Here is a 25,144-nt window from a genome sequence, read left to right as displayed (position 1 = left end):
CAAAAGGAAGACCAATAGTTAGAGTTTGACATCAAGTCATGAGAGAAGAAATATCTAGTGGTCTGACAAAGTCATTTATCTAATAATTTTTTTTCCTGATCCAAATTGTTACTGCAAAGAATTCTATGTGGGACAGACCATACAGCCAAGGATTATCAAGAACACTTATGTAATAAGAAATTGCCATACTTTAGAGTGCAACATTCTGTCTAATTAAAAACATGGAACAATCACAAAGTTATTAAGACAGAGCCGAATACTAACCAAGCATTCCTCAAGGTGAGACTTATCTACAGTGCAAACATCGACTCTTAAAGTCTTCTGGCGCAAAGCCGGGTAGGAGATGGAAACCCAAAATACTTCATTGTACACAAGATTGTCTGAAGCTTCCACCGGTCTGGTGCGGAACAGGCAGCTCGTGCTCTCCGAGCAGGGCAGGACAGCCACACGGATGGTCCTGTGGAAACAGCATGGCACTCAGGGCTGCCCTGCAGCTCCACACAGCTGTCAGGCAGAGTCATCCTAAGCACCGTGGACATCCCTGTCCTATCCTATGCCCTGGAGGATCAGTCAACTGAGAAAAAAGGAAGGTCTCGTCACAGCGTCGGAGATGGGAAGTGGCAGGAGTTGCCACAGACCTCGTCCTCCTGAATCTTGTAATCAGACATTGTGGTAAAAACATGGTTTTACGTGGTTTTTTACACCTGTGCAACTTGTCACACCCTTCTGTAGGTAGAAACAGCAAAAGTGAATCAAATTTTTGTCAGCACACAGCTGAATTTAAAAATCTTGTGTCCAGAATGAGTCTGGTAGAAGCTGCATTTTCCCACACCTGCACCTGTGCAGGTGTCCAAGGAAGAGTTCTGCAGCAGAATTAGCACGCCCCCTCCACTCGATGCAGTTGCTACAATTAAACCTCACCAGCTAGTGCTAATTCCAGGCAAGTCTTTTCCTAGCGAATACAGACCTTTGGAGGAAAAAACTGCATTTTATTTCATTTTACAGCTCTATTAGTTGATAAGTGTTGCTATGCATAACAAAGTACACAAACATTTCAGAAAGGGTAAATATTTAAGAGTGTGAAAAACCATAAGCCAGTGTCAGTTTTATTCCCGCTGGAATCCAATACAAATATATCAAATGTGTTTATATCACCCACTTACACTTTTTGATCTTGTTGTAACAGCAGTGCTGGAACATTACTCAGCTGGATGACCAGTATTGCAAATTGCTTATTTTTGTCATCATATCTGAATTGGAAAGACACAAAAAAGCATTATTGTTAGAGAGTCTGCCTTGCACTCCATGAATGAGCGTTCCACTTGTTTCATTAACACAAATGACATAAAAAATTTAAAAACAAGACAACACTATAATGGGACCATGACTGCCTATAATTTGAAACAAAACCAGTTGCATATTACATGAAGTTTTGCTACCAGAGCATCAGAATACAGAACAGCCCAGAACACCCAGACTTTAATTCAGATACAATGGACTACAGATTTGACCCAACATACATTGCTTTTCCTGAGGTCTGGTTAAATTACTGTGTTGTAACGAAAATTTTTTGAAAGGCCTTATATAGTGACTGTAATAGAGGAAAGTTACAAGTAAAAATACTTGCAAGTACAACAGTGAAGGTACTATGGGTAATCATTGTTTTACTGTGGCTGGCCACAACAAATGAGTTTTGTGTTACGTATTTTTCCTCAAATTCCACATAAATTCCGCTAAGTCTTTTAAGGAGGGTGCCTCTGTGCCTGCCCTCCTATGCCTTACCCACTACTGGGATTCAGGTGTGGTCAGTGATTGTGACTGCCATTTACTCTCAGCAGTCTTCCCCCCACAAGCTGGACACTTAAGGACACTGCAAGCCAGCAAAAGGCTTTCTCCAGCCCAGCACTCAGTGCTCCCATTGCTGCTTTGCACCCTCATAACACACTAACACCAGCTGATTTCCAGTGACACAAAAGAGGGTAACTGGTCCTAAGAACCTCCTGGAGCCGAGTGTATTTCTCAATTACACTACCAAGAGGGCATTAGTTAGTTAATACAAATAGGACAGGATAAACAGGGTAAGAAAACAGCACAGAAAGCACCATCTTTTAAATCCCAGCTATCATTCTTTTCCATTGGAAGGGAAATCCAATAAAAACCTGCCGTGCTTACCTCATTGCAATTTGCACTTTAGCTGTCCCAACTGCTTCTGTGTCATCACTGTCAAACACCATCACTTCTGACACACATGGTCTGAAAGGAATCAAAGACAATTAAGGACTTGATTTGCCTCTTATTGAAGTGTTTGCATTTAGGTGATACAAGATCTTTTCCCTGCCATTCAGGGGTTAGGGATATGGATTTTGTACAACTAGCAGCTAAAAGAAAGCTCATTTAAGAAGTAAGTGCAATCAGCCTTAGAGGTATGTATTACAGTGCTTATCAGCAGAAAGTCATATGTCTTCCCTCTTCACTGCCAAAAAAAAAAAGCCACACAAAGACTGCAAAAATAAGGCAGTGGGGGATTTTTAAAGGGTTCCCTTGACTGATTTTAGTAAAAACGGCTGACTGCCCAGCAAGAGAAATAAGACTTAACAACTGCAATCCTGTCCTGAATCATGACAGCAAAAATTCTCAAGTTTTATTAGATTTAAGTAATTCCTTTGTTTCTTTAAGAAATCAAACTGTCTTAAGAACATTAAAAGTGACAGAGTACACTGACTGGTCTTGCTGGAAACAGCTATTCTGCATCATTTTCCTCCCCATGTATTCCTCCTCCAAAGTTTTATGCACTGAAAGTCCCCAAAACTACATTCATTGTCTAATTGACTCAAGAGGCTACGCTGTAGCACATGAAAACAGGATTAGCATTCTTCTCTTCTAATTATTTTCCATATTACTACCTAGCATTCTCTTGGATTTCCTTGCTTTTCAGCTACAAAGGACACATGGAAAGCACATCCCACCCTGACCATCTAGAACAGGCATCAAAATGGCACCGAAGTCACCACGAAGGTTGGTAAACTGATAACCCAAACAACACTAAATAACATCAGACATGTGAGTGTGCATGGGATGCCTTCTGTAATTGCCACATGTTATCCCTCCTCCCCTCTCCACAGAGCTGCCTGTCCCCTCGAGGGGACACAGGGGCTCTGAGACACCCAACTGTCTGACTGCCTAGGTTGAGAACCATGAGCTCTGATTTACAGAAGCATTGCACTTACTTGTCAAAGTGAATTGTGCTGTAAACATAAAAATTACTCATTTATCTAGAGAATTAATGAAAAAAATGAATGAATGGGGGGAATATGAGATGAGCAATTTTTTGCTTCTACAGCTGTGTCTTGCAACTAATGACCCTCAGTGCTAATAAACACAGGAGGAAAACCCATGTTAGAGCAGCCAAACCAGGTACCAACAAGATCAGTGCCTTCCAGTGAACTTTTTTCAAAGCTCCCCAGACAGCTTGAGCAAGCAGTATGGGAGGTCCACAAGCCCAGCAAGAGCAGTGACTCCCAGCTCCAGTGACAAGTTTTGTCCTCAGGGGGACAAGTCCTGCAGGAGTCACATTCTGGTTCCAAGAACTTGGGAACTGCATCACAGCACGTACACATCCATGAGGCACTCCAAGGTGCCTCTGCTGTTTTCCTTACACATCCCAAATCCCCTCCCACTGACTGAGGGCTGTCACTGACAGCAGAGTGGCTGACTGAGAGGAGGGGAACTTTACACCTGCCAGATGGCTCCGCTACCCCCACCAAGGCAGCAGTCACAGCTTACCAGCACCTCCACAAACAGACCAGCTGTTCAAACAGCTCTCTGTGAGCTTGCTTTCTGCTATTATGGGAAGCACGGGCCATTTTGATAATCAAATTCAACCTGCTCATGGATTTTTCAGAAGTATTAAGAAATCCGAGATTGAGAACTTCAGCCGCCGAATTACAAAATAGGTCACAACCAGCAGTATTCCAGCTGACTCTCTGTGCAAAGCTGAGTCATTGGCTTCATCCTAGAGAGAGATCTGATGTCTACCTTTGTACAGACGCCTCGTACACCCCGCTATCTCCAGCAACAGATTCATCAGACACTGCCGCTGACACACACGCCACCTTCAGTGCTGTCCCTCCAGCTGTATTTATACCTGTCAGAAAAGCACAGAGGAAAACCAAAAGGGGGTGTTAATGAAAATGAACTCTCTGAATAAGCAGCAGCTTTTTTTCTTCTCCTCCCCTTGAATTGCATTTTTTCCTCCCACCCAAGTACTGTTAAGCAACAGGCACATTTCTGAAGACAAGAGAGGGCATGGGTGGGGTGGGCTGAGCTCAGAAGCAACCATGGAGTGAGTGCACTGGGAACATGCTCGACTGCCCTGGAGAACAGAAAGCCTCAGGAAAACGTGAGGAACAGCCTGTGTGGTGGAGGTGAGAGCAGGGCTTCATCACATGTCAATGAACCATGGGTCCTGCAGCAGCGTACCCATGGGTTGAGGTTACACAGAGGTTGTGCTGAGTGTGTTCCAGTGAACTTACAAATATGAACCAATAAAACAAGTCACTCTTAAGCAGACAGCAGACCTTCTGGTTCAGCCACCCAGAGAGCAGCAGCTGGGCAAAAGCTGCTGACCAAGCTCTAGCCTAGTATGGATTTTGGGGAGAGGCATATTCTGCCTGAAGAGCTTATGCCAAGTTTAGCTTCAAGGAGGGGGAACAGCAAAAAAACCACCTCCTGACTACCCCTAAACCCAAAAGGTTAGTGCACACAGGACAGAAGGCAGGTCCACAAAGACCAGGTTAATTAGCTGAACATGGAGAGAGATATTCTAAGATTTAAAAGAGCAGCCACGGGCAGGAATGCAGGGAAAAGGAGATGGGTAACAGAAACCAAGGAAGGTGAAGCAAGGAGTTTTGCACAGAGGTGTTATCTCATGTAAATTCCTTGTGCTACACAACTGCCCTGGAAACTTCTGTAAATTCTGCATCTTTTCTTGAACATTTCTGCAGAGAAGTTTTGGCCAAGAGTCTGGAGAACTCCATCTGCCAACGTGGGTAAGGAATGCTGGGCCATACCCAGCTCCCAGATGTCCCTCACTGTCAGGGCTGTGGGAGACCTGCTCTCAGAGTGAGGAGGTGCCACGTGTGTCACCCCGGGAGCAGCTGTGACCCCACAGCAGCAGTGCAGTGCACTCCTCTCCAAGGGGCTTTTTCAGCAGTGGTCCCTCTTTCCTGCAGACTTAGGAAAGCGCTTGCCCCCAGACCAATATATGGTTTCCATCACTTGTTTTTTCTTTATTAAAAAACAAGTTTGAGTTTTCATTGGTCTTTTGGGTTTTGAGTTTGGGTTTTGGGGGTGGTTTTTGGTGTTGTTGGGGTTTGGGGTTTTTTTCACAGTCTCGCAAAGCCACTCAAAGAATTAAAACCAGCTTTGAATAAACTGGTGAAAAAAGTGTGCAAGCTCAACCCAGGGTTATGGAATACCATTAGGACTTGTTCTACAGCCAACAGTAGAGGGTGCTACAGGTAACACCAATCCATTGAGACACCTGTGCCATTTAGGCCCGTTTATCCATGGATTTTCTGACACTACCATCAAACGGAATTTTTCATCTTGGTATTCCCATAGAACTATCACAGAAATAAAATGTCCAGACCTTTTCCCCATAGGGCAATCCACATAAATAGAAGTTAGCATCTGCAACACAGTAATTAAAACAAGTGGATCCATTTGATACTGGTATTCACAGTTTAATCCATCCTCCCTCCTGCCCTGTGCAAGGGCCTGGTCCCTGCTGTGCTCTGGATCACAGGCTGTGCTGGAGGTGCGTGGGCAGGGGCAAAACTGTGGTGCTTCTTTCCTCAGTGCTGCTTTGCACCTCCTAGTCCATGGTTTTAATATGAAAATAACTTCTAGATCAGGTTGTTTGAGTTCTACACGCCACTCTCAGAAATGCTGCTCTGGGAACCCCTTTGCATGAGGTTTCCTTACTGGGAAAGGCATCACAGGCTGGCCTCCACACACCTAACCTCTTTTTCTCCTTCACAGTTACCACTGCCATCTAGTCCTTTCAACCCAAAAAGCCTCATTTTTTACCACTTCTCCTGAGCACCTCGAGGCCAAGGGAGGTGAATACAGAGGGTGCATAGACCTCAGCAATGAAGTCAGTCTCTGTACAGTGGAGTGTTAAAGTGTAAACCTGAATTAAGAGGAACAGTTCCCTGAAAAGGATTCATCATGCAGCCATCCTTTTCCTTCCTGTTTTTGCAAAGGACTTGGAAGCTCAGCCCTGCAAGTCTTAAGCTCTTTCATGCAGCTAATTAATACAAAATTTGGATTTTCAGTTTTTAGCCTTAGGTCTGTGAAGAGGTATCACTCTAATAAGGAAGTTTATGGAAGAGTTCAGAACTGACTCAACTCTCTTCCTTATTTCCAAGCAGGCAGATAACACTACCTGTGGTTTTCCACCTTTTTTTTCCCCACTCATATCAAGAACTTAAAGTTTGCTCTTATCTTCCTGCCATTTTCCCTTCCTTGGGCTCTCCTGGAGACCCCATGACAAAGCTTTGAAGAGCCATGTCATGCACTTTCCTCACATCCACACCATTTAATCAGAGAATGCAGGACTCTGCCAGATCCCAGGTTTTCCTAAATTGCAGTTATTCTTCAGGTGAGAAAGGAAACCTTATTTCAGTCCCAAAGGCAGCAGAGGTTCTGTTCTAACAGAAAGACAAAGCAAATCCCTCAGATATATACTGCTGAGCTCTGCTTACAGAACACGTGAGCGTGCTTTGCCCAGGACTGACCACCCCAGATCCAGCCACTGCATTTCCAGCGTTACACTGAGCCACCCCCCGCCCTCCAAAATGCCTGAGGAGTAAAACCTCATCTCGTTATTGCCCTGAAATAAACTACTTATGGTGATTATTTTGTCTGCTGACTGGCTAACAGCAGTAATCACTTAATCTGCTTAACACCTGAGCTTTCACTTTAACAGCCTTGGCAAATCTTGAAGAGCTAAAAAGGTTAAAACTAATCAGTGCCCAGTTCTAATAAGAATAATTAGTGTTTCCTACTCAAATGCATAATACCTCTTGCTTTTAGGAAAATGGTAGCTCAAAGGGGAAGATTTGCACTCGTGTCTTTTATTGTGTTTTAAATAATGTCAACCTCCTTAATGCAGAAGGCAGTGATAACATGGTACTAGTTCCCTTTATTCACACAGGCTGTTCTATAATCCTATGAAAATAGAAACAAACTGCACTGCTGGTTCATAGGACTATAGCTTGCAAGTTTATATTGTCTTTAAAGCTCTTTCTCGCTGCAGCTACAAATCCAGTCCTTTCACTCACTGGATTTTACCCAACTACAGCCAAATGGGCTTCAGACAGGCCTCAGCACCGTGCCCTGACTGTGTCTCCTGCTTTCCATCCACTATTCTAAAAAAGGATGAGCCCTCCCCACCCACCAACAAGCCATATGCATATATGAGAACATCCACTATCTCTAAATGTCTTATTTTATCACACTCACAATCTACACACGTTTTTGTTGCTAAGAGACCACCCGCCTCAAAACATCAGAATTCAAGCACAGCCTTGACATGTCTGCTCAGCTGAAATTAATAAATTCATTGCCACTGATTTACTGGGAACCAGGGCAAGATCTTATGCATTCCAAAGTGGAAGGGAAGGATTATTACTATAATTTCTTAACTATTAAGCTAAATGGCTTTCCCAGCCCTCCTCAAAAGCTTGGTCAAAAAGTTTGTGTCAATATGGCATTATGTGTCTCCCAGACCCAAAACACTAGATGACATTCTGAATAGTTTAGTGCCAAATTAAACCAGGAATCCCACCACAACCATTTATATTTGCACATCAAATCCCTGTGAGTTGTGTACACGTGTGTGTAAGTACAATAAAAACACACCTAAATACAGTCTTTTGAAAGACTCATCAGATCAGCAGCATTTTTTGTGTACAAATTAAAACACCAACCCTTCCTCCCAAACAAGACAGAACTCACAGCTGAAAACACTTTTCAACATAAAGACATCAAGATGACAGAGAGCTTCTGAAACACTTGCTTCTCAGGGCTTTATGAACTACATTAAAAATAAATGCATGCAGTGCATACCTTGACCTAGATGTTTATCTCCTGCTCTAGGCTCTTCCAGTCTACAGTTGCCACTCCCAGTGTTTAGGGTAAGTTCTGAGAGATTTGTACTTATCTCTGCATCATCAAAATCCATATGGCTTGAAAAGGCATCACCAGTTAGGAGTGGGTCTATCACCAGTGGAGAGCAAGGTGGAGACGGAGAAGAGAGAGATGACCTTGGAGACAGTGATGTCATGGATTTTGGAGTACCAGACAAGGATCTCAGAGCCTGAACGCGACTCGTGGTATCTGCTTTTTGAGTTTTTGCTACTTCATTTTCATGAATAGTGGTGATACAGCCTGATGGTCTAAACCCAGTGGCTCCTTCCAAGAGCAAGTCAAGCTTGTTCTGATATTCTGAGTCCAACTGCTCCAACTGCTCCAGGTGCTCATAGTAGAGATCAGTGAAACTGGCTGAGGTGGATGAATCTTGGCTGGAGGTGGCAAGAGATCCTCTGCTAGATGCAAGAGACCCAGGGCTGCTGCTCGAGGAGAGGGAAAGCATGCTGGTGGAGAGACTGGGGGAAACAAGTCAGAAAACCATTACACTGTAATTTCTCCTGAAAACACTGGAATGTCATCAAGCCCACAGGTTTTGCTTTGTTAGCTCAGGCCATATGCATTAGTCCCCACAGCAATCCAGAACCACGGTCCACGCAGCAGGAACATTGGGTCGCTTCTCAATAAAAACAGTGCCATTCATACACATTTTTCTGCTCACCATATCAAACCCATAAGAGTCCTTGTTTAGCCAAAACAACTCTAATGAACAGTTTCAAATCAATTAAAATTAGTGACACCATCCTCCTCCCGCATCCCTCTGGAAAACATCTTTGGTGCCTGTTAATCTCCAAAGCACAAAAACCAGCCAGGCCCATGCAAGAAGATGAAGTTATTGCAATGAACTGTCTGACCATTTGGAAATTTTTTCTTCCATTTGCCTCAATTTTGGATCTGCAGCCAAAAGACAATATCACAGCTGCCTGGAACTGGCCCTCAGAGATCACAGCAGCCAGCATCTCCCAGAAAACTGGCAGGATTTACCTACGTGAAAGACTGCTACATGGAATACAGGGCCAAAAGAGCAAGGGAAAGAGTTGGGGCTGGGCTGTGAAATCAGTTCACGCACATTATTCATCCCTAGAGTTCTAGGTTCAGAACATAACTGACAGCAAAATTAATTTTAAGCAGGTGCCAAACAGAAGTCTGTTCAGATGAGAAAGCCCAGACACCACAGCACAGTTTTCTGCTCAGAAGACCAACAAATACTCCAGTAGTGACTACAACATGTACCATCTCTAAAAATTCCATTTAAACCAACACTCCTGCTCTGGATATTAAAGACCCTGCTCATTACTGACCCTCACTCCAGATAGGAATTAGCTACTGAAAAATCACTGCATACGTATAAATGGTTTAAGTTGCCCCACTGAAAAGCAGTGACATGTTAATAAGCCTAATTTATTAATCCTTAATAAATCCTTATTTATTATTTATGGGGTAAAAGCTGGAAGCTACATTTGTATAATTATGTCCATGACCTTATGAGAGAAAAGGCAAGTATGCTGTATTTTGTATAATTTTGGCACAAGATGTCTTCTGCATTTGTATGACAGATGTGTACTGCATCACATTTGGTCAAAAAAGCTTCTGAGTAAAATATAATTGAAACATGAGAGATGGTTTTGCATATTGGCAATATATGTAGATCTGTCAAGGTCTAATAAATTTACAGCTTTTCAGTGTATTTCACTATGAAAAGGGAGGGGGTTTTAGTTAATCTTTTCCCTATCAAAAAACTGTGCTTGACTTCCTTTTGTGCATAGCTTTGAATGCCAGACATTTTGCATTATGGGGTTAATAACAAACACTTATTCTTCTGAAGGAGCATGCCAAGAACACTGGGCACATGGTTAGGAAGAAATTAGTTTCACATGCTTCTTGGTCACCTCAAAAGATCCCTAATCAGCTAGGTGAAATGAAAATAGGATGCATTTCCACTGCATAAAAGCCTCACAGATTGCTACTCTCCAGGGTGGCTTATTTACATGTCAGTCTTGCACTATGACATGTGCAGTCTTTCCAGTCTTTTCGGTGTCATCTTCACAAAATCAAACAGAATCCAAGTGGAGCAGAAGCTACAAACAGAGCAAATTCAGTACACACTGATAGGAAAAACCTCAAACAAAAAACCCATCGAACTTTCTTGAAAATGAGAACAATAAAAACACAGTTTTAGCAAAATGATGATTTGACCTTACTGCCTGCAATTTGTCTGGAAACAGTAATCCTGTGCTTTTCCAAAAATACAGCCTGAACTACCAGGTCACATTCTGACTGCAGAAACCTTATGGATCACAACAGATTCAGGGATATCTCAATACATTGTCTGCACTTAAAGAACAGCACATTTGGAAATAATTTAGAGAAATACAGTCATGACATTCATACATGTAGCTGCATTACTAAGATCCACTTCACTTGCTGTATGTGTGTTAAGCTGTCTTTAACATACTTCATTAATATAATACTTCAGGAATTCAACCGGTAGTGAAAAAAATCTCAGCTATCCTTGGTCACCTAAATGTTACATGTCTGAAGCAGAAGGGACTGTGCAAACTCCTGCTGTCAGGCAGAGGCAGTTATTCAGGTTATTCAGTCCAGTGAAAAGCATCCATCTAAACTGACGTATGATCCTCGAGGCTTCTCTTTCCACTGCCTACACAGGGCTCTTAGGTCACTACTGAAAGGCCTTGCAGCCCTCTCAGCTGGCAGATGAAATTGTTAGCAGAGAAAGGCAGTTAAAGCACCTACAGCTTCTGGAAAAGGTCACCTACCTTTTCAGCTGGGTGTGCAACATTGCAACTAATCGTGTTGTTTCTTCCAGCTCCCGGACAAGCTGATTTCTTTTGCTACTCAACTTCAATCTAAGAGAAGACAGAAGAAAAAGATGAGCTAAAGCAGCATTTACTATTTAAAATGCAGATTAAAGATAATATCCACTTTTTTTTTTCCCTGTGAAATCCTACAAAAGTTAATAAGAATACACAATATAACAGAGGACAGAATTTGGTCGAGAGGTGTAAACGTTTACCAACTTCAAAAACTCTTACAATGTGGAACTCAATCCTGAAAACATTCACAACAGGGGAAAATAATTACAGCTAGCACCATAAAAGTTAATGTTTCTAGGATCAGGGCTCAAAAAAGTCAAGCAAATTTTACTCACTATTCATTATTGCATTCCTATAGTTACTGTGCTGATAAATGTATAAATGCCTTCATTTCCTTTCACTAAGGTCTGTGGATGACTAAGGGTTACATGATTTAGTTATTAACCATCTCATTACAGCTCTACATGAATTACTGACTTCAGCAACATCTCAGCTTTATTTCACACCTGAACTGGTTTGAGACAAAGCACTTGGATGTTTACACCCCAACTTAACAGGTCTCTGGACACAAAATCCTTCCTCAGAAATATGCTATTTCTTTGGCACACTAGAACATCACCATATTCCTAAAAATCCCAAATGAAAGGGTTCATCTTAAGACCAAAAAGATTCGTCAAACCACTGATATTTCAGGCTGGTAAAGTCTTGCAGCTGAGATGTCTATATTTTTTCCAGCATGATAAAACCATGAAAAGACTATATAAAAAACTGGTGTCATCTGGACACTGACCATATAGAAGAAATGAAAATACAGAGCCACAGAGTGAATGCAATGTGCCTATTCCATACATATTCAAGAGGCTGCAGCTACCAGAAACATTGTTGTAGCCACCCACGTTAATACATCCAGGTTGTAAAACACCTGTAGGCAATGCCTAATGCAGTATTCATCCTCACTGTACATCCCCATGAGATCTCCCCCTGCAACACAAGTAAAATTAGGGAGCATAGCTGGCATTTTTTTCAGCTAGTTTAGATTCACAGGATATTCCGTGCAAGTCCCACAGCCCTGTCAAATACCAGATCCTACAGGACTCACATATGAGGATGCTGAGAACAAACAACAAATTTTAAAAATTTAAAATTCCATCTGCTGACATTTACCAAGCCTCAGACTGCACAGCAAGTGTAGAAGCTGCTGTGAGGTGCTGGCTGCATACAGAAACGTTACACTGCACTGCCACCACACTGGGTTATTTTGAGCATTTCTCACATTCCTATAAAGGATCCATCATAGGAACAACAACCTTTTGCCCGCTGGGGGAGTAAGACTTGCAGGTGGGTTGTCTGGGAGATGATTTCAGAAGCCTTCTAAGAGGAGTGTCCTGGGAATTCGAGGGCACACTGCTCTGAGCAGTCAGCCAGGGGATGTTGCCGCTTGCCCCGGGTACCTCTTGCCCAACAAGGCACACTCTGTCCTGTGCCCACTGACTTACCTCTCAGTCAGAGCTTTGCTCTGAGTGTCTCTGGCAGCCTGAAGGTCTTCTTCCAGGCGCCTCCTCTCCATCTCCAGTCTCTCCACCTCCCCTCGCGTCCATTGTCTGGGGTTAATAAACCGCAGTTCTTTCAAGAGCTCCTCCTTCTCATTAATCAATATCAGACGGTCCCGCTCGGAGTCCAGCACGCCAGGCCAGGCCTCACTGTCAAGCTTAGCCAGTTGGATTTTCAGGTTTGCTATTCTGGAGAAAAAAAACCCAACACAACAAAGCAGTTATTCCCAAAGTAGCTGATCTCCTGCTCCAGACACACAAAGGTGCACCACAACCAACCACATCTTCCACTGCCCTGAGGAAGAATCTCAGCCCAGGGACAACCACCCTTGGGTCCCCATTACCAAAATGCTGTCAAAGTGACAACAACCCCTGGCACGTGGACATGAAGAATGGGGTTTTAACTCAGGTTTGTTCCCAACAGAAAACTAAGTCTCTAGCTAATCTGTAGTGTCCACCAGGCAGGGAATAATATAACAAAAATTCTGGATCTCAGAAAAAGCTATCAGATACATTCTAGGTGCTCCATATGCCTTACAGCCAATGACCTCACAGTAGTTCATGTGGAGAGTATCATGTGGCAAATATCTGATCTTTAATCAGCTTTATGGAAAAGAACTGTATACTCCCCATATATGATTCAGATAAAGATCAGTGGTTACTCAAAAGTTTAGGAATTCTTTCTTGTCTTTACAATGAGTTAGTTAATCATGTCTCCATGCTGCTACTGGAAGCATTCACCTGTTGACTCAACAATAAACATTTTAGACACATTAAAGAGCTACACTACTTCTGGGGCACAAATGTGCAAATGTGAGGAGTCAGAGAGGCAATAAAACACTACCTAAATCCAGAGCTTCCTGCTTGCACCCAATTTTAAGTCTATTTTCACTAGAGGTATCATTCCAGATTTCGGTTTAAAGTCTGAATCACCAGTCCTTCAGCACCACACCACATGAGCTCAGGCAGGAAGATGATGACTAAAAGCAAGAGCAATACAGATCTAGAATTTAGCAAGAGCTTTGACTGACAGCACAGCTTGTGGCAGGCAAGGAAGCTGCCTCCTTTGCACTCACTGACCTACAACTCTCCATGACCTGACAGGGTGATCATGGCAGTTTGGTGAGAAATCATAGTACAGATAAAGCTGAATAAGAATTACCAGGGACTCGCATTTCTGGAACTTGCACAATCAAAAATATCAAGTGGAAAGCAGGGAATGGGAAGGGCAGAATGGTTTGGGGCGCAAAAATTAGAAAAGCTTAGAAGGCAAACAAGAAGAAAAAGTATTTTGCAATGTAAGGTAAGATACTTGCAAAAATAATTCACCTCACTGAAGACCAGAGAGTTAAGGCATATGTGCTCCTTCATGTGATTAACTCAGGTTAATCTCTCACTTGGATTTAGTAAATACATAAGAAATGGAAGTGAAGTGTGTGTGTAAAATGAACATCCAATATTCATCTCCCTTTAAAAAGGGCTTTGTGATCTAGTGACAGAATTACTGGACTTAAATTGGGCACAATAAACAGCTGCAGCCACTAATCTTGGTTCACCTCTTTCTAGAATTTGGTTTATGCTACAGAAGTGCAGGACGGTGCTGCTTCCCCCAGCAAACCAGCACACGTGCAGGCACAGAGCAAGTTCAGTGCCAACCAGCAAAATCAAAGTGTGTGGGGTAAGCAATAAGATGCAGATCTGGGCAGCAGCAGCTACATGGCTCCTGAATGGCCTTGAAGAATAAAGCTTTGTCTTCCAAGCTCCAGAGGCCAAGAGGAACTTGAGCCCCGAGAGAGCCTGTGAAGGATTAGGCTCACACACACCGACCTGCCTCCACTGTCACAGGAGACACTGCAGAGATCACCTTTCTGAAGAGAAGCCACACTTTCTATAAATCCATTTCCCACAGCAGGTTGCTCACTCTAATTAAAGTTCCATAATTGATAGATATTCAGCTCAACTATTTTTAGGTCTTCTTAAGAGCTGTTTTGTTTTTGAGTGCCTGATTAAGTGCAATACTGTGCTCCAACGAAGAATTAACAGTGGTATTAATTAATAATCCAAGAATTCCTCTGTGCATTTTGAAGGGATATGAGTCTAAGAGGATTGGCTGGCATTAATCTGATCTCTTTTGGCATACATTTGCATGGATATGGCTTTTCCACGGGAATTTGTTCTCTATGCATTTCCGAGTTTAACAGCTTTGTTAAACTAACCTCAGGTTTTACCTTTGGTAAATGATCATTCTTTTTGCCCTTCTCAGTTAAAAGGAGATTTATGTATTCTATTTTTTCCAATAAAGCAGCACCATTACAAAAGGAAGACCTTGCAGGCACTTGGCTGAACACACCAGAATTCACTGCCTGAGTCTGAACTGAATCACTGCTGAGCCAGGCTGGGTTTGCTATGCTGGGATCAGGTCACATCATCTTTCTGAATGGCCACCAGCTTGCAAGACTGAAGAAATACTGACCAGGAAGGTCAAGTTTTATTTCACTGTTTTCTTTTTACCTAGAAAAGGCAGTTAGATGATTTATTCATTGTCATATCAAGTCTGTTTTTTTTTTCTTTACCAGGAAAAGTTAGTACTGTCTATTATTATGCAACACAGGCACAACACATAAAATTTTTAGTCTCTTTGGAGAGTGTTCAGAACACATGCATCTCCACTGAGTGGACATTAAGATGTGTATCTACAACCAGTAATTAACAATCCTATCTGACATCAGCCTCTGTTTCTCTCTGTGTCCTTTTCTGGCAGGTTTTACATTATCTGCTTTAGGGCTTTCCTGCTTCAGTGGTGGGTAAGGGAACAGGCAGAATTGTGTCCTGACAGATCTGGTGTAGTGAAGGTCAGCAAATTATTCACCTACATCTCTGCCTTTAGTCTGGTCCACCAACAATGGTGTAAACACAGCCTGCCACAGTCAAAAACAAATCTAGTAGTTCTAAACTAATTAATATGGGATCATCTTGATTTCAAGCCTTCAGTTTTACCTTTCCAGAAAATGCAGAGCTAATAAGGCACATGTATTTCCACCATTTGGTTCCTTCATAGTACATGTGTGGGCAAAGCATTTACTCTTCTTTGAGTTTCTGAAACATTTTAATGCTGCTGTGGGGACAGGAAACACTTCTAACATCACAAGGAAGAATTTTCACAGGAACAGAAGGTTCCTTGTGAGTCACTATATCCATAGTATTGTTCCAGCTTTAAAGCAGTCAAGGTATTTGTTTCTGCAGCTCCTACTAAACATTCTGCCAAACCCACAGTGCTCTGATAGCTGGAGAACTTTGCATTTTAGCATCAATCATTCATATCCATTCAGATCCATCTTTCCTCATAATAATATTTTTTAAACTCTGAGAAAAATCTATAGATAATCTCAGACAGACGTGGGGAATGGGTATCAAATATTCTCTAATTGCAAGATGTGTGTATGCCCTTCATCATTACTTAAATGAACTACTGCACTGCCTTTATATAAAGTTCTGACTCTTTTTAAAGAGCATATTGATTATGTTCTCACGTTTGCCACTATTCCCTTGCCCCTCCTTGGAAAAGACAGAGGCTAAAGTAAGAGCATTCCTCTTACCACTGAAGAGGTAAGATCAGTGTGAATTAAATTGCAGTCTTCAGCAAACCTTAAAAGTAAAACGCACTCTTAACACAGAAAAATTAACCACTGCATCTGAAGGAATAATATTTTTCATGTTGTTTTAAAAAGTCACTGCATGATTTCAATGTCAAGGTAGTCTGGCAAATCTTGGACTGCTTAAACAAATAGTTCTGATGAAACTGCTCCACGTAAGAAAAAAAGTGTAAGTTTGTGTCAGAAGCAGCTGAGCACTCACAGCCTTTGACAACTGCCACAGACAGATCAGATTTTATGCCACTGAGAAACATGGCCTATTGGCCGTGCCAATATACCAAAATGAGAACATTATGAGTAATCTCAGCCTTAAAGCTCTTATTTCTAATTAGAGGGGCTGGAGCAAAATCCTTCTCTTTGCATATATCCCAGTACAGAGTGTACCAAGCATCTGAACTTTGTTATTGTGGAATTGCAAAGTCCCTCTAGAGCAGTTAAAAGTGAAAAAGTCACCACCACCAATGGTTACATCACTGTAAGGACTAGGCCTGCCAAAGTCTAAATAATAATGCTTGGTGGTTTCTCATTTAACTACACAGTTATATTAGCTATTATCTATCAAAAAAGTAAATCCTGGAAACCTTTTGCTTAAATTGGCCTGTTAAGTAGATAGAATTTTTTTTTAATCTATTCTCCATTCATCTCAGATCAGAGGGCAAGGGTGAAAACTTATGTTCTTACAGATAAGCTCTGGAATTGCAGCCATTGACAATATTTTGATATGTTAGGTGTTAACACAATATACCTTTCTCTTTATCAGCCTTCAAGCCATGCAAACATTCATTTCATTTTGAATAAGGTAAGGAGATGCCTTGCAGTACAGTCTCCTTATTAGGAATGGGGAAGCATTGGCAACAGGTAGCAAAACCACTTATGTCCCCATAGGTGTGGCCAGACTGAATTCTTCATGTATTAGTCACGTCTTAGTAATTTCTAGGATGGTTATTTATTTCTTGAAAGATAACGCTGGCCCGAAAAGCCTATTGTCTCACTGGCTCAAAAATTACCATATTTATTTAGCAGTACTGCTGGGTTTCAATCTGGTGGTACCTTTTCTAGTGAAATATCCTCAGAATAAGCTGTGTGACAGCCAAAAGGTCCAAAGAATTACCTTCTCTTTGCTTCTTCATACTGCAGGCGTAATCTCACTTTCTCAGCCAACTGGTTATTGCTGCTGGTAATAAACTGAGACACAAAATATAACATCAGCAACTTAGTAACCACTCCTCTTTTGGTTTTTTCTGTTGAAACCAATGAGGTTACAAGTGACACTTTCTCTTCTCAAACTCATTTCCCAGTTAAACCCATCACAGAATAGGAACACACTGCCTTTGATTACATTTTTTCATGATTTCTTCAAATACTGGAAACCCCACAAGATTAAGAGGCTCTTTTTGGCCTAGTTTATCAGAAAAAAAGTAAATCTACCACATCTATCTTGGGGTTCTATTTCCATGCACACACAAATACCTTTGTGATCTTTTTTTTTTAAAATGCTGTTTGCACCCTTGTTTTGGGATGACATCTTGCTTTGGCTCTAAAGTCTTAAAGACAAGGTACACTCCATCATGCCCAAACCTGCAGATCTTTACTAACATGCATGGTCCTGACTGAAAGTGGCTGCAAATGTGTCAGTAAAGGTTCACAGGAGAGGTTCTGTGCTGTCCTGTGAGAAATAAGATGCACCCACAGCACTGACCAAGGCTGGCACCACCTGACACTTATGATCCTGTTGCACACATGGACTGAAGGTTTATGAGCTCTACACATCTGATGGCATGAAAATATCTGCACATACACCACTGTTCTCACTTGTAACACCATAAAAGCCAAACACACTCCTAAGGGAAGAGTCCTCATTAGAGCTTGGCCCACGTGTAGCTGTAGTTTCTTGTCTCGTAGCATATCATCACTATAAAGAGCTGTGGGAATATTTGTATCATAAGAAGCAAGAAAAAGCTTCCTTCCCTTTTATTCCCACCTGGGTTGTTCTCATAGAGACAGTGTGGGGAAACATGAGGTTGCCCTTAGAGATCCATTAACATGGCACACAAAAATGAAGGTCACGCTGAAGTTTAAACCAGGAGAAGGCATGATTTCACAGAAACTTGCCCATGCCTGGAAACTCACACTAAGGCAGTACTACACATAGTTCAGGGGGAATGTCTCCACATGCACAGGGTTTCTCAAGCATTACTCACATTTCCTGAAACATCTGTCTGGGAGCTGACATCCAGGTACTGCCGGGGTAGCAGAGGGCTGGAGCTTTCCACAGACACGCTGCTGGCCCACAGGTCTGACTGGGATCCTCTGTCGTTCACAAAGCTGTCTTTTAACCTGGCCAGGCTCTAAAACCATAAAAAGTCATGAGGTGAGCTCACCCCTACTCAAAGCACCTCAGCAGCTGCATAACTTTAGCCTCACCACATGATTAACCACATGTTTGCTGAGCCCACTCAGACCCCACAAACAGGAGCTCAGGCACGGCTGGACTGCATCTCCCACAGCCTGGAGCAGCCCACATCACCATCCTGCCTGGACAGACAGGATCTCAGCTGGACATGGCAGACCAAGAAGGCCACCGGGTTCATTCTTAACCAATAAACCCTGAGATGAACACCAATCTCTAAGAAAGTGCTTATTAATGTTAGTTGTTATATTTTATACTTCTTATTTCCAGGATCTGAAGAACTAAAAGGCTGCAGTCCAACCACAACACAGAACTAGTTTATGTTAATAAAAATCTCAATTACATATCTGAAAGGCAAAATACTTAAATTACTTCTCAGGAATTCAATCTTCCAGCAATGGTGACACAAAATAATATAAAGTCATCTTGTTTCAATACCTGAATGAGGTCTTGTTTTTCCTTCTCCCCTGATGTAATGGCCTTCTTGAGAGCTTTCATTTCACTTAAAATGGCTTGTGCCTCATCAAGTTTGTAGCCACCTTGAGTATCAGACATTTTCATGTCAATTCTGCATAGAAGTTAAAAAAAAACCCAGTAAGCTAACACTTTATAACATCCAGTTAATTGAATCATCCTAGATGCATGCATCTTGACAGGAATTTTTAAGAAAAACACACTCCAAAGTATAACAAGGACAAGAGAAGGAACAAAGAACCCCATTCATCACTGCCTAAGTTACTCCACTCAGCAGTACCTTAAGCTTCAGAATTCTAATTTTAGCCATATCATCATCTCTTTGACTCCCTAGGGAGGACAAAGGTGCACACAAACCCCCCAAAAGGGTTTGTTTGGGCAGACTGCTGCCAGCTGCCTTGTTCCTAAGCTGGAGAGGATCAGCTATGAGAATTACCTTATTTTCAGTCATGATTTCAAAAACCAGGCACAGACTCACATGCACAGATGTATTTGCTTTCACAACCTAATTACAAACCACCTCATCCTTCCCTTTTCCCCAAGGAATTCTACCACAGTTGACATTTATAATAAATATTTCTTTAAGAGATGCCAGATGCCTAGTCATACAAAGGTAAGCACCTGAAACTTTTCCTCCCCTCACACTCCCCCTCAGGTTTTTCCTCAGTGCTCTGGATCCATGGCTCTTATAATCAAAACAATGGGCTGTGCTGTGTCATCTGTGTTGAGCCATACTGAGTAAAACTGAATACCAGATCCTGGTTCAAAATCTTCTTGCCATGAAGTCAGTTCTGACGTGGTCAATCACATACAGGCATTGATTTGAGACAACTACCCCCATGGCTGTGTACTGCTTTCAGCTGCATATGCCTAAAGATATCAGCAGCAACATGTTTCAGCTTACGTTATTTAGGCAGCTATTTATAAATGTAGTGGGGGATGTATTGCAAGCCAGAAATGTTCTGCACTGAAAATAAGATCTTGAGAACACACTTACTTCTTCAGTGTTTGAAATCCATGCTCTTTGTACTGGAGCTCTTGCTTCATGTGAGCTACTTCCCTCTTGAGTTTATTAACCTGCAGCAAGGTGTCACATTTTTAGAATGATATCTTATATGGGTACTTAGGTACAGCACTACCCATTCAATTCAGAATTTATTCAGTGGAGACAGTACTCTAAACAAATTTTCCAGATAATCAGCTCATCTCAACAGCAGCAAACAGCCCTAAATGCATCCTCATCAGGACTTTATCACTGGCTAGGGTTTTATCCAGCACATGCTGTTATATCAGGGAATTAGGGCTCAAGGGAAGTTCCAACCTCATAAGCAGAAAAGTTAAGAAAAGTTCAAGAGAGACAACAATGAAACACATGTCAAGTTTACTCAGAAATGCTTAAAACCTTCCCAGTCATTAAAAAAACTGTTAAGCACCAAAACAGGAGTTACACTCCACAAAAGCCACCCTCCAAGATACCAAACTAAAAGGCCCCACTGCACGAGTAACACAGCAGGATGATAACACATATTGTAAATCCACTGACCCTACAGCTTGCTGTTTTATATTCCTCCACAGAGGCCACACTGACCTACTTTACTTTAGTCCTTTCTTCTTCCCAAACCGGGCTCTGCATGAGAGCGCACACAAGCCACTGCTGACAACCCGCACTGAGCCCAGGACAAAACAGCTGCCAGTCTCTGGAGAGAACTCACAGCTCTCCAGTGCTGGGGCACAACCAGGAGCCAGCACATAGCCCACAGCGTGTCTGTGCAGCAGGATGTCCTGCCAGCTGCCAAGGAAGTCTAAAGTCTAAGGGGAAAAAAAAGTGTTTCAAAATCCCAAGATTGCAACGTTTGAAAATTCTGATAAATCGCCTCCTAGATTAAAAATAGCGACATTAGCTCTTCCAACTGCTTTGGCATCCCCTTTTAGTATTTGCCATGAGGTCTGGGAATATCTGAAGGTTACTCATGGCAAGCAAAGGTCCCTTTGTACTACTCACCCTGGATTTTGTAGTAGCAATCTCCGCTTTGAGGATCTCCGGGTCATACTTGGAACTTGACGATGAGCCAGAGAGCACTAGAACAAATACAGCACCCAGTTTAGCAGCTTTACCTTCCTCCCCAGCACAAAGCAAGACCCCCATCACTCCTGCACACCCAGATCCCCACACATTGCTTGTGTAAGCCTTTTGCCAAATTTCCAGATCTCACCCCTCTCACAGGCAGGGAAAGGCAACGGTGCAGTCAAGTACTCCACAACAAGTGTTTGAGTTAAGTCCTGCATCTCCAGAGTCTGGATTTGTTCCAGGTTAACACACTTAACTCAAACTCCCAAACACATTCACTCCATTCAATAGTGTGGCTTCCTGCATGTCCAAAGGCATTTAACAGAACTGAAGGGACAGGCATTGCATGAAGGTTTACCTAATTTTTTTTTTCAGACTTTCTCATTGAGCAAAACAATTCACTGAGTGTTTAGGAAAAAAAGCAAAGAATGACAAGAAACTGAAAAATGCAACGCAAGCCTTCTCACAGCCTTGAGGACAAAACCAACCACACAACGTGTCATACTGGATTAAATTAATGTCCCATTAAGAGCAGAACTCTCTTCTCAGCAGTGGTTAAACCCCTTCTGCCTCAGAAGGTACAGAATCTCCCCAATGTACAATGTTGTTAGAGGTAGCTGTAGGCAAGGGAGATATTTTGATCCTTGCAGCCATCAGTTTTTGCCCTATGGGAAAGCAGTTCTAGTTCTTTCAGTTTGGCTGTACTTCTCAAGACAGATCACATCACACCAGTGTAACTCATGTTCTTAGTGCACTGCTCTGCTACACCAGCACTCAAGTAGAGTCCTCTTAAGTAAAGACTAAAAATTGTACTTCAGAGATGATGGATGGGACCCTTGTCAAACAAGAATGCTTCAGCTGACAGAAAACCACTTAAAATCTTCAAACATCAGGCACAGGATTAACCAGTGGAATTGTCCACCATAAGACATAACTCACGAGAGTGAAGCAGGGAGACAGAGGTGCACTGATGGGGCTAGCAAGAACACAGAAAGTTTGCAATTATGAGGATTATAAAAAAAATTCTGGAATACTTGTAGGAAATAAATCCTCCTCTGGACATTTTCCAGCTCCTAATTAGTAAGTGAGGAGGAAATATATGGCATTCTATAGTCATTTCTGCACCAACTTTTGAAGCAATAGGTATTGATGCTTCCTGTGCAATAAAGAATATGGAGCACAAAACAGTGTTCCTCACACACACAAGAGGCAATCCACCACTGTTGGCTTTCACATGGCATAAAACACAGGCCCTCAGCTCCACAAAACAGCCACTCAACTGGGATGTTAAACTATGAAAGGCCTGGGAATGTTATCCAAGATGGCCCTTCTTGCCTTGTTTCTGTATTTTAAACAAGGGAAACAAGAAAAATACCACATAACTTCACATTTTCACACAGAGCCAACCACCACATTTTTTCCACAGTTTTTGAAGCCCACGCTGAAAAGCTGCACACTGACACCAGTGACTGAGCCAGCCACAAGAGTGTCCCACAACAATCAGCCTTTACCAAACCAGGTGTGGGGCAGTGACTGCTTTTGAGACAAACTGAGCAAACGTGGAGAGTGACGTGGCATAACATCCCAGTCATCAGAGGAGCAGTCTCATGCACGTTTACTGTCCTAGTGGGTTCATGACAGAGGAAGCCACTGGTTAAGAGTTCACCAAGTACTCACGGCTGGTCTGAGAGCCCAGTTTGTGCTCCCAAACATCATGAAGCTGCCGATATTCCTGCTGGGCCAATTCAAGCCTCTGCTGCTTCACTTGACAGATCTCCTTCTGTGCAGCAATCGCCTCCTGGGCCAGGACCAGGTAGTCTTTGAGCATGTGCTCCTGCTCCCGCCGCCATTGCACCCGGGGGTCTTCTATCTGGGTAGTTTCTTGGACAGAAAACAGGAGAAAGCCAGATCAACAGAATGCAGGTTTGTTCTGCTGCCTGGAGAAGCTCCACTGTCTATGACAATATTTTAAAATAGCCCCTTGCCTGTAATAAAGAATGTGGAATAAGGATATTTTCCTTTTTTCTTAGGAGGTGACCATTGATCCACAATGAATTCCAATGAGTTTTGCTGAATCACTGTGTAGAACAATTCATTACAAAATTATCATACAACTCTCCAACTCCTCTGCTGCTGAAGCCACCCTGGTTCTGGCTCTTAAAAACATCCACCCAAGAACATGCACACACAGCTCTAAGATACTGACATTGACTGTTAGACTTATCTTTATTGCAACTGCTTTATAACATTACTAATAAAATACCTCTACTGTTTCACTGATTAAAAAAACCCTTCGGAAAATATCATTGCCACATGACTGCATTATACTGCATCTGACAACATGAAAGCATTTACAACTCTGCCCGTCCTCTTTGGCTGCCAAGTGGCTTTTACTAAAGAGGGGAAAGAAAACCCTCTCACTCCGATTCCATAGGTAAGTAAAAACAAAGACTCATCAAATCACAGGATGTATTTGTGAAACCTTCTTAAATGACATTATACAAATAGCATCTCAGAAGGGGAGTAAACAATTCCTTCACCAAAAGCAGAGACAGCAGTAAATCACTGAAGAATACAGGAGGAATACTGAAGGTGACACAGGCAATGCAGCCATGAGCAGTTACACCACTTCCATCTCCGTTACCCCAGCACAACCAACACATTGCTTTCCAGGTTTCTAATCGTGAAAAAGGCATAAGGTCACAGACACACAGCTGGTTCTAATACTAATGAAGCAAATTTATTGTCAGTGTTTGTCTCTGTTTTGTGAGGAAGTGTCCAAAACATTTTTCATTTCTATTTCAAGGCTATTACATGTTCTTGTTTGGAACAGGTTCCAATATTCAGTTGACCAAGTGCTCTTAACTGTCTAAACTAACATGCTTGAATAAGGATGTCTAGTTACCACATAATGAATAATTAATAAAAAGGACCTGCTTGAAACTACCAGTAGGAATCTAATCTGCATATCTTAAGAGCCTCTTTAAATATTTAGTAAAAGCTGCCAGGGTGGAAGGTATGAGCAGCTCTTGAGTGAGTCAGGCATAATACTAACACTGGAATGCACAGGATGTAGGGAAGAGAACAGTTGGACAACAATCCCAGGAGCAGAACCAGAAATAAAGGATTTTACCCAAGGGATGGACACACAACCATTTTCACAAGCTGTCTGTGATCATGCTGAGGAGAAAATTAACAGGCTATTCCAGCAATAACTTCTTTTAACAGTATCTCAAGACTCAGAAGAACACATGGCACTTCAAATTACACAGCAAAACTTGGAGAAGCTGCAAAAAGTGATTAAAAAACCCCAGTATAGCTCGTAGAAGCATTTCAACAAAAAGTCCTTTACGGGTCCTGCAAGCAGAAGCAACATTTCAGCCGATGTAACATTAAAGCTAAGCCTGGGCCTGAAAAACTGTCCCAAAATAACCTGAGGAAAAAGCTGCTTGTGCCAGCTGTAGGTGCTGGTGCCCTCATGGACAGCACTACAGCCTCTCTTAGAGGGAGCAAAAGAAAAGTCACAAGGATACAGGACCTATAAGGCTCTGAAATCCCCAGGATGCTGCCTCTGTTCTTGTACCCAAATCCCATTTTCATACAACCATGACCCACACCCAGATGGAGTAACTCCCTTAACTTTACAGTTGAATCAGAAGGGGAAAGTCTTCTGTGAGTTACCCAGAGAGATGACCCCCACATTCCCAGACATCCAGATTCCCTGGACTAGATTCCATGAATAAGCACCAGGAACTGTGACTCAGGACTCTTTAATTTCAAGTATAATAAGCATCTTGGCAAAATACCCACAACTCTAGAAGTCTAATTCAGGACACTGGGTCATAAGTCTACATAGATATAAGGTCTTCAAACCTGGCCATTTCCACTTTTTCCTTAGACTAGCAGCCCATTCTTCCCATAATCCCAAGAAGGGTGGTGGA

The 25,144-nt window shown here is 42.3% G+C and overlaps 1 protein-coding gene across 1 annotated transcript in view; it reads right to left on the bottom strand.

Moving 5' to 3' along the window:
* Window positions 1–25,144, bottom strand: part of WWC1 (WW and C2 domain containing 1) — a 67,385-nt gene that overhangs the window by 7,743 nt on the left and 34,498 nt on the right. Inside the window, exons 3-15 of the mRNA XM_027718650.2 lie at window positions 22,881–23,084; window positions 21,138–21,214; window positions 20,133–20,212; window positions 19,100–19,229; window positions 18,453–18,599; window positions 17,363–17,436; window positions 12,545–12,787; window positions 10,992–11,081; window positions 8,134–8,672; window positions 4,036–4,144; window positions 2,173–2,253; window positions 1,164–1,250; window positions 265–457 (exon numbers count right to left, since the gene is read on the bottom strand). Coding sequence (XP_027574451.1) covers window positions 265–457; window positions 1,164–1,250; window positions 2,173–2,253; window positions 4,036–4,144; window positions 8,134–8,672; window positions 10,992–11,081; window positions 12,545–12,787; window positions 17,363–17,436; window positions 18,453–18,599; window positions 19,100–19,229; window positions 20,133–20,212; window positions 21,138–21,214; window positions 22,881–23,084 — 2,054 coding nt within the window. The remainder of the gene's footprint in view (window positions 1–264; window positions 458–1,163; window positions 1,251–2,172; window positions 2,254–4,035; window positions 4,145–8,133; window positions 8,673–10,991; window positions 11,082–12,544; window positions 12,788–17,362; window positions 17,437–18,452; window positions 18,600–19,099; window positions 19,230–20,132; window positions 20,213–21,137; window positions 21,215–22,880; window positions 23,085–25,144) is intronic.

Source organism: Pipra filicauda, unplaced genomic scaffold, assembly GCF_003945595.2.
Source record: "Pipra filicauda isolate LSUMZ 115617 unplaced genomic scaffold, ASM394559v2 scaffold3_size10097308_pilon, whole genome shotgun sequence".
Classification (NCBI taxonomy): Eukaryota; Metazoa; Chordata; class Aves; order Passeriformes; family Pipridae; genus Pipra; species Pipra filicauda.
Note: the sequence above shows the minus strand (reverse complement) of the source record. Positions and strands in the feature narration are given on the sequence as shown.